Here is a 16,718-nt window from a genome sequence, read left to right on the forward strand (position 1 = left end):
AAAATATTAACATATAAATCTGCTTAAGAATAACTCAATAATGCATAACATATATGTATACATATATATGCACGTTACATATATATGTATAGAAAACAAAGATATTGAGATGTTCTTTTTTCTAAAATTAAAAAACATTAAATTTTTACAGAACTATAATTTATTACAGTTCTGTATTTATTTACATTTTATATATATTATCATTTTATATTCAATAAAAAGCAAGTCTTTGATTTTTTGTATGTTTTGCTATCATTTTGTTAATTTTTTGTTTTAACAAATTTTTTTAGTTTATTCTAGTGGAAAACTTCTGAAAAAATACAATGCCGTTTGGTTTAATTAAATATGTTAACTAGATCAGCCGCAATCTCTGCAAAACCATTATTTACACCGCACGATAACTCAGAAACTTCATATTATTTTAATATTTTGTAACCTTAAAAATAGTTTTCATGTTAATGTATAGTATAAAGTCCACAAAAGGATTTCGTATTCAACTCATTCCTATGCCTATATTAACGGATCAAAATTGATCGACTTTTCATCTTTTCAAATCTTTCTATTCTTCTTAAATCAATTGTCTTCTTTCTTTCTCTTTATTTAGATTTTCTTCAAAAGATTTTGATACCAGTACGATTTATTTACTCAGATTAAAATTCACGCAAATATTCACTTCAATATTACGACACTGTAGGTACATTGTAATTTAAATCAAGAGACACGTATTTTTTCATTAGTGCTTTTATTTATTAGAGAAACGAAATCACCTTTTACATTTCTAAATGTATTTCACTGAAATGGTAATGAAAGTCGATTTTCCAGGGGATGTTTTGCCAAGTGCGTAAAAGCACTTATAAAAAAAATATGCATCTCTCATTTTAATCTGTACTACAACATATCTGAAGTTCGTTGATATTTCCCATTTTTATCCTGCTCTCCCATTACTCACAAATTACCATCTGATGTGACTTATATGTATGCTCACAATTTAATATGAGAAAATGAGTGAAAATCGGAATGCGCGCAACATTTTCATTCTGTGTACGTGTCATTAGAATAAATTGCAGCTAAGAAAAAGGAATAGAGGATTCGGTTCCAATAACCTGAGAATACAAGAAATTGACTGTACGTAGAGCACATCGAAGAGACAACACGGATGAAGAATCAAGAACAAAGATTTGAAAAAGTGAACAACTGATCGCGAAACAAATAGCAATGGCCATACCATCGATATTTCTCTATCTATCGTCTAAAACACAGACAAATCTGAATCTAAATAAGAAAAACTGCAAATTGAACGAGTGAGTAGCGTGTATTCCGTCAAGATTGAGAAAAAGGGGGTAGAGAAGGGAAAGAGGAAGGGAGGATATAAGTTTATAATTTTTGACAGCCAGTTACCTCACATATCTCTCACGTACATCAACGTAAGAGGTAAATAAGGATAAAATTAAAGGTAATATTGGAATAACAGTATTGCGGATTGGTGGTTAGCTCATAGACACTTGTCCATTGGAGAGTAGTCTCTCAACAGCAGCATTTATGTCTCCAAACGTAGCGATTAATGCTGAAAAATAAAAAAAAGGATATTATGTATTTTAGGCAATTTACATCATTAAATGTAAAATATTATAATAACATACGTTATTATGTTAAAAATAATTAAATATTATTTAACTTTAAGCATCAAAACATGACATGACTGTTTGTGAGATCAAGCGATATCATATCAGAAATACAAAGTGTTACATTGATAAAATAATTCAATTGTTTTTCTCTATCTAGCTCTTGCGTTAATAAATTAAAAACAAGTAAATAAAAAAAATTAGATGAAAAAGTAAAACAGCGTTTTCTGTGGTTGACGCTAACCTTGTAAATTAGCATCTCTATTAAGAAAACCCATAGCCGTAAGTTGCTCCAATTGTGCTCTGTAACGTTCCTCTGGTGGAGGTACAGGTTGACCGTCAACTTCTACACCTTGATTTAATGCCATTGCAGAAACCTAATATACATAAATAAAATACGATTTATCACCCAAGTATGTGATATTTATGTAAGATTGAACGTTATATAATGAAATAAATATGAAGAATAGCTCTTATTTTTAAAATACTATTGATACATCACAATACAATTTTTTCATTATCAAAAGCTGTATTGTTTTCAAAGAGTATTGTCACATTTTTTAAATTAATTGAATCAATTTAAGAAGAATATTAGTTCAAAATTCTTTTTTTTTAAGAAGAAAATTGGATCATAATAATTGGTTCTTACCATTCGTGCCATGAATTGAGAAAACGCGTCTTGTTGGTTACTATCCGATGGCTGGCTAGTCGGTACGCTCGAATTCGTGCCGCCCGTGTTTGGTGTTGTGGGCGCTGGTGGAACTGTGATTCCCATGCTAAAATATATTTGCACTTATAATCACGCGATAAAATGGCAATATGAGACTAGCGGTATAGTGAAAATAAAGAAATTTACTTTTCCACGAGTTCGGGGGCGACGGTGCGCAGCTGCTCCATACCTCGCTGTATTTGCATGATGGCAGCCAGAGCGTCCGGATTGGTGACGACACTCTGTATTTGTGGGTTTTGCATCTGTTGTATAAAGGCGGGCATCATCGCGCGCATCTGTTCTTGCATCTGCGGGTTACCACGGAGGAACGGATTCGCTGCGATCACCCGACTAGCCATCGCAGGATCGGCTGCCATCGCCTCTAGCATAGATCTCGTATACGGAGCGTTCAGCATGTTTCGCATCAACTGTGGATTCTCCATCATCTGTGCCGTGAGGCTCTGCATACCTGGCGAATCCAGCAAGCCTCCCCTACTTTGATTCTGTCCCGTACTGCTGTCGTTCTGATTTTGACCCCACGGATTTGGCAGAGGATCCCGATTTTCCTGGCCCTGCTGCGGATTTTGCAAGTCTTGATTGGAATTGCTGTTTTCCACCAAAGCGGCGAAAGGATTACGGCCATTCGTCGCCGCCGCTAGCATTGGCTCCTGAATATCGCGATACATACGACGTAGGGCGCTGTAACCGCCAGGTATACTTTCTAGATTAGACAGAGCTCGATCGTGCGAGCGCATCAGTTCCTGCAGCATCGACGGATTACGTGCCAACTCCATCGTTTGTCTGGAATTTAATTTTCATGAATAATATGCAACATTGCACAACTGTACCTATTTTCCAAACTGTATTTTAAAATAAAGTGTCGCTCACAGCAACTGTTAAAAAGGCAATAAAAAACACATTTATCAAATAAAGGTAATATAAGCACCTTACAGCTTAGAATAAAAACAAAACTCTTAATGATATTAATAAATTACTAACAATCTGAAACCGTGTCATCGGTAACAGCAAAGACTATTGAATAACACTTCAAAGTATCATGATATTGTACCAGAAATACCAGAAAATAAAAAGTTCTACTTTATTTCATAAATAACCTAACATTTAAGAATTAAAATGAATAATGCTAAAAAATGTTCAATAATAAATAATTTAATTCAATAAATATAAAAAGAAATTCAATATTTGAATTCCTTGATTTGATATACAATCTTCAATACTGCATAGCATATGAGATTTAGAAACAAAGTGCCCAAGAAAGTGAAAAAAAAATAGTTTACCTATTGTATTCAAATTAACTTTTAAATGGATTTTAATTATAATTTAAAATATATCGTTACTAACCGTAAAAGTTCAGGGTTGTTCAACATGTGACTTATTTCTGGGTTACGTTGCATCAGCTCTTGCATTTGAGGATTGGCGGTGACCAAATTGCGCATATTTTCTGGATCATTCATCAAACTTTGCACCAACGGATTATCGAGTACTTGACGCATTGTTTCCGGATTCGAGAGCAATTCCCGTTGCATGCGTTGTTGTAAGTCTATGAAATTAGCTGAGCCTAAGCCAAGGGATTCTAAACCCATTAGTCCACCTAAACTTCCCAAGCTAAATGGACTCGCACTGACATCAGCTGTAATTTATATGCGATTATCAATATTAACATTTATATAATATTATTATATTCACATATTATACAACAGATTATTTATCTAAAAAATTATTGCATTGAAAATGACATCAAAATTTCTGTGCAGCATACAGATTAATTATTTTAAAACTTGTAATTTTTTAATAAATAATCTAACAAGTCTTACTTGCATTTATCTAATTGCAATTTTAAATATAAAAAATTATTTAATATAATTTCTTTAGTTCAATACCTTATTTTACATTTACTACATTGAAAATGATGTTTTATATATATATATATATATATATATATATATATATATATATATATATGATAATATATTTCTATTTAATATAAAAATACATGCTAATAAAATGTAAATATTCTCATATATGTTACACCTTCACTTGTATTCATCTAATTGCAATTTTAAATATGAAGACTATAAAATTTATTGCAAATTCGTAAAGTTATGAATTAAATTTGTAAATTACTTTTGTATATTTCTAAGGAATTTTTTAGACTATGCTGTAAAGTCTAGACATGCCATTTGTGAAAATACTTTTGGTACTAATAATCATCAGTAAGCACTGGCATGCTATTTACATTAACAACAAGCATTTCAATAATCTGGAATATTTCACAAGCTACAGATAACGTATTAGATGTGTTGCATGATATTGCAGCTCAATTTCACCGCTGTGCTCCATTAAATTCAACCTATGTCTGACAAAATACCTTGTGGTCTCGAGGCCGAATTGGACTCCTGATTTTGTGTAGTGGCGGAACGTGGCGCCTTGATCACCAGGTGTACCGCCAGGCCGTCCTTGATGTTGTGCGTGCTAAGGGTCTCGTGATCTTTCATGATCTTGCCGGCGAAAATGAGGCACAGCTGATCGGCCTGTGCGTTGAACTTTTTGGAGACCGCCTCCTTGAACTGCCGACGCAAAAGGTGGGAGAAAAAGAAACAAACAGAATTACGAGAGATGCCGAGCTGACCCAATCGGGCGATTTGACAGCTGATGCCTGGCGGTGCGCCAAGAGAGGACGGCGATGACGCCGTGTACGGTCGCACCGACGGCATTCGCCGTCGTCGCCATCGTCGTCGTTCACTTACTTCCTTTATCGTCGCATTCTCCTCGATCTCCACACTCTGCTTCTCCTTCGGGGTTTTCACGTTGATGGTGATTTTCTTAGGACCACCCTCCTGCTGGCCTTCTGCCATCTTGGATCGGTAGATGACTCGTTACTTTCGACGCTCGCGCGATACTCGGTACGTACGCTCGCTCGCTCGCACGGTTTATCCGTCTCTCTCTAACCCGTTCGCCTCTCCGTCCCTCTCGCTCGATCTCACGGCCGTGGAATTGCGCACCGTGTAAATACACACCCGACGACACCCACGACACGGCGACGACGGCGACGCTCCTTCGGGGCTTCCGAACGTCCGCGCTGCGCCCGACGCGACGACGACGGGGAACTACGCCGGATTTTTTTCACCCGACAACTCCGTCGGCCCGCGGAACTAGAGAGACTTCGCGGCCGGATGGTGACCAACATGCACGATGCCAGACGTTCGGAGCACGGCGGCCATCACGATAGACACGCGTGTCGGAGATAGTCGTGCGAAAGACTCGTGAATTTCGTCGACGTTCCGTGCGCGGAACCAAACTTGCGACGCGATTGCTCCACTCGCGGAGAAGGACCACGTAAACCACTACGACGACAGCGATGACGACGACTGGTATCGAGGAGGGCGACTAGGTTATGTCACGCTGCTGCCACCACTGCAACGCAAAAGCACTGCTATTACCGCGACACGCGCGCGCGCTCGATTCCGTCCGAATGGAATGATATGTCGAAATGCGTGTCCACATAATTCATCTCGAATCATATACCGGAACTCACACAGTCAACTTCCGTCCCCCTTGAACATTCAATGTTATTAAAATGATGAAAAACGATTTATTCGTTGCGGAATCGTCTGTTTTTTTTCCTCGAATTGTCAAATTCTTAAAATTTTTTTACGGAACGCGAAGATGAGAATTAGATAATTACTCTCTATGACCTGTTTTTGCGCACGAATAGACGCAAGTTTTCCTTTCCAAAATAATTACAAATAAAACCAACTGAATAGAATGTGAGATTATACGTACGTTTTTCCTCATGTATAAAAGTTAGCCTATTTTGATTAACATTATCCCGAATTTGGGCAGTCTTCGATCATTTCAAGGAACATTAACATTCATTTAATTTTATGCCGTTTGTTCTTCAGTAGTGTATTAAAAGGATCTTAAATACCGATCGCATTATAAAATAATTTTTCAATTGTTTCGACAGATCACAAATTCTTTTGTAGAATACACGTATATACGCATTAAAAAACTTGGATAGGATAAAGTTTATGAGAAAATCAAAGGAAAGAAAAGAAGCCTGAACCCGACCACGCACACGATTTAGTTGATACGACGCCATCTCTACAACGTAGATATACACTACGATGCCAATATACAATCGGTCAATACCTCGGAAAGCACCTCGTCGTCCGACTGTTGAAACACCTGGCAAAAGGCGCGTTGGGCGTGTGTACACAAAATTTAAATTGTTTCCTTCCTAACGGTTTTCGCGCGACTGACTAATTCATCCCGTCGCACTGTCCCGATATTTTGTACGAATGCAATGAGGACGAGGCGCAAATACCGAATTGTAGAGGCGAATATATTATAAGTACAAATTGACTCACCGTTCGTTGCTGGTTGTTGCGTTCAGCTTCGTCTTAAACGCAGCTGTAGAACGTTCGAAAGCCAAGATCCTCCTCACGATTGTCTCGATTCACACTTGGCACGAACGTGCGACCACCGACGAGAGACTATTAAAGACCGTCAACCCTGGGTAAATTTTCGAGGCCGTTACTGGGGCCCCAGGGGCCCGGCGGTAATTGAAGAGCAATGACATTATCGACTATATGATTGTTAATACAAATATTTGAGTAATACGTTATTAAAATCTTGAATTTTTTATTATACAAATACTTCATAAGCAAATATGCATACTTATATTTAATAATATCATTGTGTATTGCTTTAAAATTGTAATTCTTTTTGATCAGTTATTATTTCTGTCGATAACCAAACTTGGATGTTAACATCAAAACTACAATTTTTAATAAAAATCAAGAATTTTTGGGTTACAAATACATAAGCATATCTATAAAACTTCAAGATAACAATAAATTATAAAATTAGTACTGTATTGTCAGTTTATCATTAAAAATTTAACAGTCACACAAACTCCCGTAAGGTTAGCGGTCTTTAACAGTCTCTCGTCGGTGGTGCGACCCATCATTTTTGGCGCTCCCAGTATTCACGTTCGTCAGAAACTCGGATACGGAGAAGGTGCGAAACACGATTAAACGTGACACGGCTTCGCATCATGCATCGTATCCGAAACGACGGATGTTGGCACGAACGCCCGACGCTCCACGGCACTCTCGAACGTCATAAAGTCGTACGGGATGAGGAAGATGCGAGTTGAAATACGCCGCGATGCGTAGAGACGTCGCGTCGTCTTGCTTGACCTACCCAGACCTACCGACTGACCGACCGTTGCCGTACTGCGTAGCACTGCGTAGCGGCCGGCGGCCGGCGGCGGAGCTGCGGCGCAGGCGCGGCTCGCGCCACTACGCAGTCATACGCAGTATACGACTGTATACAGTGTATACGACGACGACCGGTGACTTGGTCAACGGTAGGTTAGGCAGGACAGCGTGACATCACTACGCATCGCGGCGCATTTCAACTCTCATCTTCGTCATCCCGTACGACTTTATGACGCGAGGAAGTATTTCGAGAGCGCCGTGGAACGTCGAAAGTGAAGGGTGAAGTGTCGGGCGTTTGTGCCAACATCCGTTGTGTTGGATACGATGCATGATGCGAAGTCGTGTCGCGTTCAATCATGTTTCGCATCTTCTCCGTTGCCTCGTATTCCGAGTTTCAGACGCGTGTGAGTACTAGGAATGTTTCGAGAGTGCCGATAACGAAAGATCGCGCGTTCGTGTCTCATGTGAATCGACGCATCGTCCTGTGGAGGATCTTTGATGGACTCGAACGTTCAAGCCTGCGATCGAGACGGAGCTAAACAGAACTGGACGGAACGACTAGCAGCGAACGGTGAGTCAATTCATTTGTATCTACTGTTTATTCGTCCTCACATTTCAGTATTCGCGTCTTGTCCCAATTGCGCTCGCATAAATCGCGACAAGACGACTCAATAAATCGTGCAAAAACCATAAGGATAGAAAAAGTTTGAAGTTTGTATATCCGCGTTTGGCGCTTCCTTCGCCAGGTGTGCCAACATTGCCAATAATCGCGGGTGACGTGCTTTTCGAGACCTAGGCATTGTATGTCCACGTTGTATAAAAATAACTTCTCGAAAGCATGACTACTCTTGGACTTCTTTTTATTTTGATCTTCTCGTAAAATCTACCCTAAATTTTTTTTGGTACATTATTATATTCTAGAAAAAGATTTTGTGATCTGTCAAGCTAATTAAAAAATTAATTTATTTTATAAAATGTTATCATTATTTAGGATTCTCTTAATATACATATTTGCGTCTGCGAACAACTGACTCGCCGATCGGGTAATAGGACTGAAGAGAAGGTTGTAGATTAGTCTGATTATTTAAAAATGTTTACTTAAAAATACAATCTTTTTAAACATAAATGGCAATACGAATGATTAGAAAGAGAAAAAAAACATTGGTTTATTATTTAGGGATTCTTCTGCGACGGAAAATGACATTCTCTAGCGACACCAATTTAGCGGCAGTACGAGAATACGTCGTCGATTTTCCGTTTAATATGTGCGGGGTTTCCAACCCCCTTGCCGTGCTTGTCTTTTAATCGGCTGAGAATCTAGTTGTGTGGCATCCGAGCAATGGATAGTATCTCTGAATGAGATTTAGCGACAGTTCACGTAGAAGCAATATACTTCGCTCAGCCATAGCTCTTGATTGACGATTTCCATTTTATTTGAAATGATTCTATATGCTCGAGATTAACACCTGTAAAACAAATATACATCAAGCAAATATGAAATTTTGCTGTAAAAATAAACCTTAAAAAATTCACAATTTAATTCCAACTTATAATTTATGTTATAATAAATATATTGTACAAATAATATATATAAGTCAAGATATACCAATTAAAAATGCTGTATGCTATGTCAAGATTTTTTTTACAGATTTCTATAATTAACTTATATACGCATTCTACAGATATAAATGAAACAATTGATTAATGGATCATTCCATGCCAACGTTCTAGAAATAAAGAAAAAAAAAGGATAAATACCTGCACTTTTTGCTAATCCATCGGGACTAAACGTCAAAGCTCTTCTGTCGTCCAGTTTACAACCAGTTAGAAGAGTCACAACCGGTGCCTCCCCGTCGCTAGTAAAACCGACTTTCGATTGCTGAGTAAGATAGTGACAACACTCTATTATCTGGAAAAATAACCATGCTTCCTTATCTTTTGGCCTTGGTCCTTTTATTAATGGCAGCGCCAAATGCTCGTGAGGTCTTTGCGCCCGTAAGAATCTTGAGCCACGTCTTAATTGAGTCTCCAACCATCGCGTCGCTTCTCTCGCCTGAACACTTTCGCGTTTCACCTCGTCCAAAGCAGAGACAACTGTAAATGCAATTGCAGTCATATATAAGCGACAAGCAATAAAACAATTCTTGTATCGTTACTAAATACATCGTTAAATAAACATTTTTTTCAAGGATTATCATATTTGACAGTATTTCACATCATCCTATCTAAATTAACTAAAATTCACTCAGTTAATTTAGACAAGACGATGTGACATATTATCAATGTTAATTCTCTTGCGTTTCTGACAACAGATTTACTTACCAACCGCGGGAATTACTACTATAAACTTCTTTGCATATACCAAACGTTTAAGGACTGGCATATGCTTGGATAAGGCTTCGTAATCAGGAACGAGATACGGCGACATCAATCGAGATCGTAATTGGCTCTCTAGAGCTCGAACTTCGGCGTTCAACCACAATGTGCCCATGTGTCTCATAAGTTTCCGTTTCGAATGCTCTGAATGCTCTGGCCCAAGATTCTTCTCATCCTGGCCTATTACCTTTGAAGCGTTTGACGAGTTTGCATCGGTCACCACGAATAATCGCTCAGTCTGATTGTACTGCACCCTTGAATCCTCAACAGAGCAAAGATGGTGCCCAAACTCGATTAGCTTCAGCACTCTCAGTAGCGTTTCTTCCCGTTTGTTCATTTTGTGTTTACGAAGTATTTGCCAATCGAGAGCCTTGTGAGCGTTTTCCAGCAAACTCAATCCCCGGAGATCAATGTCCTCCGGTAGAGGTACCGTCTTCGCGTATTCCTTTAATCTCTTTACGCTGGATAAAATCGTAGAGTCCTCGCTCCCAGGCACAAGAGTTTCAATATCCACATCGATTAGATTTAATAGAATCGTAAAGCGCTTCAACAATATTCGTGAACTCTTGGCGCATATCCTCACGATATCAGGATTACTTCGAAGCCAATCGCAGCACACTTTAATAGATACGAGAATCTCCTTGCCGATTAATATGTTCAGAATGTCATCCGACTTTAAGCTCTGCTTTTTCACTCGTGCCATGTAGAAGATATTGTCCGCATTACACAAGCGATCGTTGCCTTCCTCAAAGGTACTAGTAGAGTCCGTGTTTGTGAGAGTGACGACACTGCTGGAATTTATTTCTGAATCCTTATCGTGATCTTTATCATTCGCTTTCGAGTCCATTTGCTGATTGGTCGCGTGCTGTTGGCCATTAACCAAATGGTTGGTATCATCCTTATCGCAAATCTCCGTTTTGTTGATGACATCGCTGCCATGGCCGTTCATCTTTTCTTTCGCTATTTGCTCTGCGTTTTCGGCAGACTGAATCTTATTTTCCGGAGATGATTCCTCATCATCTGTATTGTCGTCCGACAATGCATCGTTTCCCTCACTCAATGCATCCTCCTCCGTCTCGGATACGTCAGAGTTGACCTCGTCACTGGACGATGCCAGAGCTGTTTGGTCTACGTCGCTCGTATCCGAATCAGAGCTGGTCCTCCTTTTCCGTCTACGAAGCTTGTTAAGAAGGTTTTTCGATTTGTCGCGAATCTTTTTGGGACCTGATTCATTAGTAATTCCATTGCCTGACTTGGCTTTGTTAGTCTCATCTATATCGAGTATATTATTGTCTTGGTTCAAAGCAGAGTTCTTTTCTTCCACGTGCTCTCCATTGTTTCCTGACTCAGACGTCTGAATTTTCTGGACATCATTCAATTCGGAAGCATTTTCCTTCACAGTTGTTTCTACATCAGGCACTGCCGTTTGTATGATCATTTCTTGTAGTTTTGTTATTATAAATTCTAACAATTGCGATAATATCGCTAAAGTTATAGCAACGACGCCCTGTACTTCGTTGGATTCTCTGTTTTTTAATCTAGAAATTGACATTAAACATATTGTCACGATCTTAAACACCATATCATCTGTCAAATAAAGTGTTGGTCTGTTTTTGCAATTTTGAAGATATGTTTCTATGTTATCCATATTTTCTAGACAATTTGCGTTATTTGGTTCGATTTGATCCATTGTTAAACATTTCTCTATATCAGTTAAGAGAGCCTGTTAAAAAAATATATAAATAAACCATTATCACAAATTAAAAAAATGTTTATGTAAAATTATCAATAAATATTTCCTATTGTACATTAATTAATAAATTACACATTACCTGACACTCCTGATTTATTTTGTCAGAATTTGGATTTTCATAATCCCATAAATGTAATAAAGAAAATAATCGCGATACGCAATGATGAACAGAATTACTCTCATCTGTATAAGTGGACTGAGTTATTACAATTTTCCTTAGATTTCCTTCTGCACCATCAAATGGCTCAGGACACAAAACACTATAAAATTATCAGAATTATTATCACTACTAATTAAAAAGTATGTGGATATTAATAAAAATGAAATTACTAAGATATACTTTACTATCAGAGTATATTAACATTTATCATTGAATAACAGCTTGTTGTTAACACTAACCTTCTCATATAGTGATAAACTGCATCTAATCCATAATTTTTATTGCCTGCTATGGTTCCAAGCTGATTGTGCGGCATACCAATATTTGGATCAATGGCTATAGCCATTTTATAATATCTGTTTGCTATCATTGGATCCCAGTTTGAATTTAATTCTAATTTGTACCTACTCAAGTCTCCAAGGCATACTAGACTTCGATGGATCAAGCGCATGACACACTGTTTAACTTCCTTGGTATGAGTTTTAGATTGCCCTGTTTTAGTTCTTGCCTGTTACAAATTTAAAATTGTATTACTATAATATTATAGATTCTTTCTTAGTTTTGTCAGCTGAAATAACAAATTCTACTCCATTTTATTCTTCTACAATATTATGAATTACGTGATATCTTACAGAGACAAACGTAATTGTTGTAATTTATATATAATAAAAAATAAATCACAATTAAAAATTACAATTGATATAACTTTAATATTTTTATTTTCTATGAGAAATAAGATTTTTTATGACAAACTAAGTACAAAAAAATCTTACATATGATAAAATACTTTCATTATGAATGAAAGCAAAGTCGACAACACCAACAAGATCTAGATCATATTCCATTTGTAATTTCATTATCAGATGATGATAATATCCCACACCCACCACCAAATGGGCCGAAAGCAGCGTTTTTTCCATATCATTCCAGGTGTTACCCTGAAATTATTAATATTAATAATTTCGTATTGTTAGTTAACATAAAAAAAAATTATTCATATATTCAAATATATTTAAAAAGTACTATGTATAAAATAATGTATAAAATTTATTATATTCTCTATGTACTTTATTGTTATTGTTAGTACTACTTTTTCATATATCAAATTGTAAACATTACCTTTCGTATTTTTTTGGCTGTGTATACAACATCGTAGAAAGCCTTTCTCCACAGAAGTTCTTCTGTCTTATGCACGTTTCCAACAGGGTCTTTTAATATCAGTCTCTCACAGTAGTCCTTAAGTTTCATGCGCTGAATTTTCCCAGATGGAACAAATATGTCGTTTACTGTCAGGGCACGATTCTTTTGCTCATCCAACTTCTTGACAATCTCCGTCACGCTTCTTAACAAAGAGATAAAAATGTATTTCATTGATTTGTACAAATACAAATACTTATCAAACTTTTGTAAGGAATAACCTCTTTTTTAGATGTGAATCACAAGCCAACATACTTAAAAAGATTAAAAATAAACAAGATTCCTGTTTGATAAAGCAAGAAGCTGTTTGTATGATGTATTGAAAATACAATCATCCTCTACAAGTATGGTCTTTTATAGTATATTTGTTTTATTGACTCGAGCTGACTCCGAGTCAATGATCTGTACTTTTTAGTTGCATTTCTTGCACAGTTTATCTTATCTTCTATAAGTTTATTTCATCTTTTTATCTAAAAAGAATAGATTCTTGACTCAAAGTTAGATTGAATTAGCAAATTGAATATGCTAATTTCTAGACTATCAAAATTGTAGTACTCTGCTTTCCCCCCTCTTCTCCCAACAGATAGCAACCTACATGCAGGATTCATACTGTGTCCAATGTGCAACGTTCAATAATGGAATTTTTGGGAGACAAGTGTTGTTATCTAGAAACCCTATCTCCTATCAAATATTTGATCGTGTGAATGTTGCAATAGTGCATAAAAAGAAAAAGAGTTTAAAAAATGAACCAGTAAATTTGTGTCACGTGAAGGTCATTATCAAAGATATATGCCTGACTATATAATTTTCTCATTTATCAGCTTATCTATATAATATCATACACAACGTTAAAAATACAAATACACATCGATCAGTCGACTTCCGCCGACCAAGAAAGGATGAATCACGTCCGATGTACCGCGAACCGCGCAAAACGTGAGAACGAGAAAAGCAAGCATGGCGATAAGGGCACGACGGGTTATGTTCATGCCTCTCGAAATCACTTTGTCTTCGATCTCTCTTTTTTTCTTGCCATAAAAAAGATAGAAGAAATAGCTCTCGGAGACTACTATTTTGATGCGGGGGAAACGGAGAGATGCTTACTTATGCAGACGTCTCGTGACTTCGATGCAGTCCGTTGTTCGGGCCTCCACCGCGGCGTTAAACGTTCTTCTCATTTTGCGCTACTCATGACCCGTGTTCCGGCCGACTCGTCGTTACTCATTGCCCCGCGGTCCCCTGGGACGCGCATCTCCTTCGCGGACCGAGAAATCTCGACATTCGTCGCCCGTACGTCGACACACGTCGTCGCTGCTACCCGTACAGTGTCCACTTCCTTTTTCCGTTGCGCCGAACCCATCCGCCGTTGATGTCCTCGCCGCGAGTGCTGCGACTCCCGCCAGATGGTGCATTCGCTCCTAGATCAGTCTTACCAACTTTCGGAACGTAGCCGGTCTATGCTATCGAAAATATTTGTTGTCAGTACTTTATCAGATACGTTAAATTGCGTTTGAAATTTAGAAGGTAAACAAGTTGTATAAATCAGCATATAAGAGGAAATAGATTTATAATATTACATAACTATATAAGTAAAAGACGAAAGGTCAATATACTTTCGGTTTTTTTTTTAATTTATCTCTATCAAATTACGATTTAGAATTATAAATTAAGTATGACAGATGGATCAATGGTATTGTAGAATTCTACAATAATCTATCATAATACAAAACGTATCAAAGTAAATTTTTGTCAATTTTAGGGAACTCCGAGGATAAACATGCACAGGAACATCGAAATCAAAGCGGCAATTCGAGATGTTGAACGTACTGTTTCAAAAGCCGTAGAGCTGAGCGACACTGCTAAGGAAAAAATTGAGCAACATGATACCTTTTTCAAAATACAAGACGGAAGATTAAAATTACGGAAATTCGAGGTTGGCATTATTTTTTAAATAACGGTTTTTTTAAATTACGTTATCTTAAACCAAAATATTTCTTTCTCGTTTTACAGGATGGTACTGCAGAGTTAATTTTATATAAGCGACCAAATGTTTTGGGACCAAAGTTATCTACTTATGACAAAGTGACGTTAAACTCAGATATTGTAGAGTCAATGACAAATATTTTGTCTCAATCCATTGGTGTACTTGGAGTTGTTAAGAAGACAAGATTCTTATACATGGTTGGGCAGACTCGAGTACACATTGATGAAGTCGATGGTTTGGGTAATTTCATAGAATTGGAGGTTTGTAAATCTTTTTATTATATTATGAAGTCATCTATAAAGATACAATCAATATGCAACAATGTATTAATCAGAGTTGTTAGGTTGGAGAATTTTCCCTCATTTTCTCTCAAATTTTGATTTTATTGTTATCACAGAGAATTTTTAGGAAAGATAAAAAATTTACAGAATTTTTTTAGGAGAGAAAAGTATAAAGATTTATAGTATTTTTTAGGCATTATACTGATTTATAATACATTAATTTTAAAATAGAAAACTTATTTAACAAATAATGTAAAACATAATATAAACCAAATGTCTTTAATGGTTTTAGTGCTGAAATTTATTCATGTGATTTTACATTCTTTTTCAAATTTACATTAATTTTATATAATTATTGTTGATATTTTTAATCTGACACTCAAACAGTACACAATATTTATAATAAATATAAAAATTTGTTAAAGTATTTTATAGATATTTTTATGATCTTGGATTGAATATCATAAATGTTTATCATAATATTTATGATAAGTATTTATGCTCTGTTCAATCTAAGACCATAAAAATATTTATAAATATTTTGATAAATATTTTTAAAATATTTTTTAAATAATATAATTATTATAAATATTATGTAAATATTTGGTAAATATTGTATACTGTCTGGGCATACACAATATTGATGCTAATACAGGTAATGCTGCAAAAAGATCAGGATGTAGAAACTGGACAGAAAATTGCTGACGATCTCATGCGAGCACTCTTTATAAAAGAAGACGATTTAATCGCAGAAGCATACATAGATCTGCTGAATTCTAAAACATAAGTATCTCTTTCTCAGCTGTTTATATTTCCAAATGTAAATGTACAGAAATGATGACTTTTTCACTTGCATTTCTTCACTTATTAATTAAAAAATATATAAAACAGTTCTATTTTTGATAATAAATTACATGTATTTTATACGTTGGTAAAGTCGTCTTTTTTTTTGCTGTTCCAAAAATAATATGTATATATTTGTTAAAATAATTAATTTCATTTGCATTGGATCGTACTTTGACATCTTTGTACCTGCACTTAAGATAAGTTTTTAATTAGCAAGGCTGAGTTGTAACTAGTTGAAAAGTTAGAAATTAAAATTAACTAATTCAAAATTAGTTAATTTTTAACTTTAATTAATTCTTTTTAAAACATTAACTTGTACTTTAATATCTTTTTATTTGTGGATTGGATTCTAAATATTTATTGTTAACTTATTAACTTTTTTCAAAATTAAAATTTACTTTTATAGAAGAAAAAAAATTGTGGAGAAAGAAAACGCATTTTCATATGAAAAACAATATTCTTTTGATCATTCTATTTCATATAACCTTGATTTATAAATAAAATATTAAATTTAATATTTGTGTTTTCATTGATATAAAAGACA

At 36.0% G+C, this 16,718-nt stretch overlaps 3 protein-coding genes across 3 annotated transcripts; 1 reads left to right on the forward strand and 2 right to left on the reverse strand.

Moving 5' to 3' along the window:
- Positions 1 to 612: 612 nt before the first annotated feature.
- On the reverse strand, positions 613 to 5,818 carry LOC105207807 (ubiquilin-1). Its single transcript, XM_026133972.2, has 7 exons — positions 5,100 to 5,818; positions 4,721 to 4,919; positions 3,694 to 3,982; positions 2,479 to 3,132; positions 2,272 to 2,398; positions 1,867 to 1,999; positions 613 to 1,564 (listed from the first exon to the last, which is right to left on the reverse strand). Exons 1-7 carry the CDS (start codon positions 5,205 to 5,207, stop codon positions 1,488 to 1,490), a joined length of 1,587 nt encoding a protein of 528 aa, XP_025989757.1. The 5' UTR covers positions 5,208 to 5,818; the 3' UTR covers positions 613 to 1,487.
- A 2,834-nt stretch (positions 5,819 to 8,652) lies between these two features.
- Positions 8,653 to 14,468, reverse strand: LOC105207689 (protein SMG5). The gene is made up of 8 exons (XM_011177270.3): positions 14,168 to 14,468; positions 12,986 to 13,208; positions 12,640 to 12,804; positions 12,106 to 12,374; positions 11,786 to 11,966; positions 9,900 to 11,676; positions 9,336 to 9,671; positions 8,653 to 9,043 (listed from the first exon to the last, which is right to left on the reverse strand). The coding sequence occupies exons 1-8, from the start codon at positions 14,239 to 14,241 to the stop codon at positions 8,976 to 8,978; spliced, it is 3,093 nt and encodes a 1,030-aa protein (XP_011175572.1). The 5' UTR covers positions 14,242 to 14,468; the 3' UTR covers positions 8,653 to 8,975.
- Positions 14,469 to 14,672: 204 nt separating this feature from the next.
- Positions 14,673 to 16,264, forward strand: LOC105207688. Its single transcript, XM_011177266.3, has 4 exons — positions 14,673 to 14,753; positions 14,823 to 14,996; positions 15,074 to 15,307; positions 15,984 to 16,264. The coding sequence occupies exons 1-4, from the start codon at positions 14,736 to 14,738 to the stop codon at positions 16,113 to 16,115; spliced, it is 558 nt and encodes a 185-aa protein (XP_011175568.1). The 5' UTR covers positions 14,673 to 14,735; the 3' UTR covers positions 16,116 to 16,264.
- Positions 16,265 to 16,718: the final 454 nt, after the last annotated feature.

Source organism: Solenopsis invicta, chromosome 14 (assembly GCF_016802725.1).
Source record: "Solenopsis invicta isolate M01_SB chromosome 14, UNIL_Sinv_3.0, whole genome shotgun sequence".
Taxonomy (NCBI): domain Eukaryota; kingdom Metazoa; phylum Arthropoda; class Insecta; order Hymenoptera; family Formicidae; genus Solenopsis; species Solenopsis invicta.

Excerpts from the sequence above, each read along its gene's own strand:
- LOC105207688 (XM_011177266.3), top strand. Across the intron at positions 14,997-15,073 it reads TAAAATTACGGAAATTCGAG|GATGGTACTGCAGAGTTAAT; the intron begins GTTGGCATTATT and ends CTCGTTTTACAG. Across the intron at positions 15,308-15,983 it reads GTAATTTCATAGAATTGGAG|GTAATGCTGCAAAAAGATCA; the intron begins GTTTGTAAATCT and ends ATGCTAATACAG.
- LOC105207689 (XM_011177270.3), bottom strand. The coding sequence starts at position 14,241 with ATGAGAAGAACGTTTAACGCCGCGGTGGAGGCCCGAACAACGGACTGC. Across the intron at positions 12,805-12,985 it reads CAGCCAAAAAAATACGAAAG|GGTAACACCTGGAATGATAT; the intron begins GTAATGTTTACA and ends TAATAATTTCAG. Across the intron at positions 11,967-12,105 it reads GTTTATCACTATATGAGAAG|TGTTTTGTGTCCTGAGCCAT; the intron begins GTTAGTGTTAAC and ends ATAATTTTATAG.
- LOC105207807 (XM_026133972.2), bottom strand. The coding sequence starts at position 5,207 with ATGGCAGAAGGCCAGCAGGAGGGTGGTCCTAAGAAAATCACCATCAAC. Across the intron at positions 3,133-3,693 it reads AACAACCCTGAACTTTTACG|ACAAACGATGGAGTTGGCAC; the intron begins GTTAGTAACGAT and ends ATTAAATTCCAG. Across the intron at positions 2,000-2,271 it reads CTCAATTCATGGCACGAATG|GTTTCTGCAATGGCATTAAA; the intron begins GTAAGAACCAAT and ends TATGTATATTAG.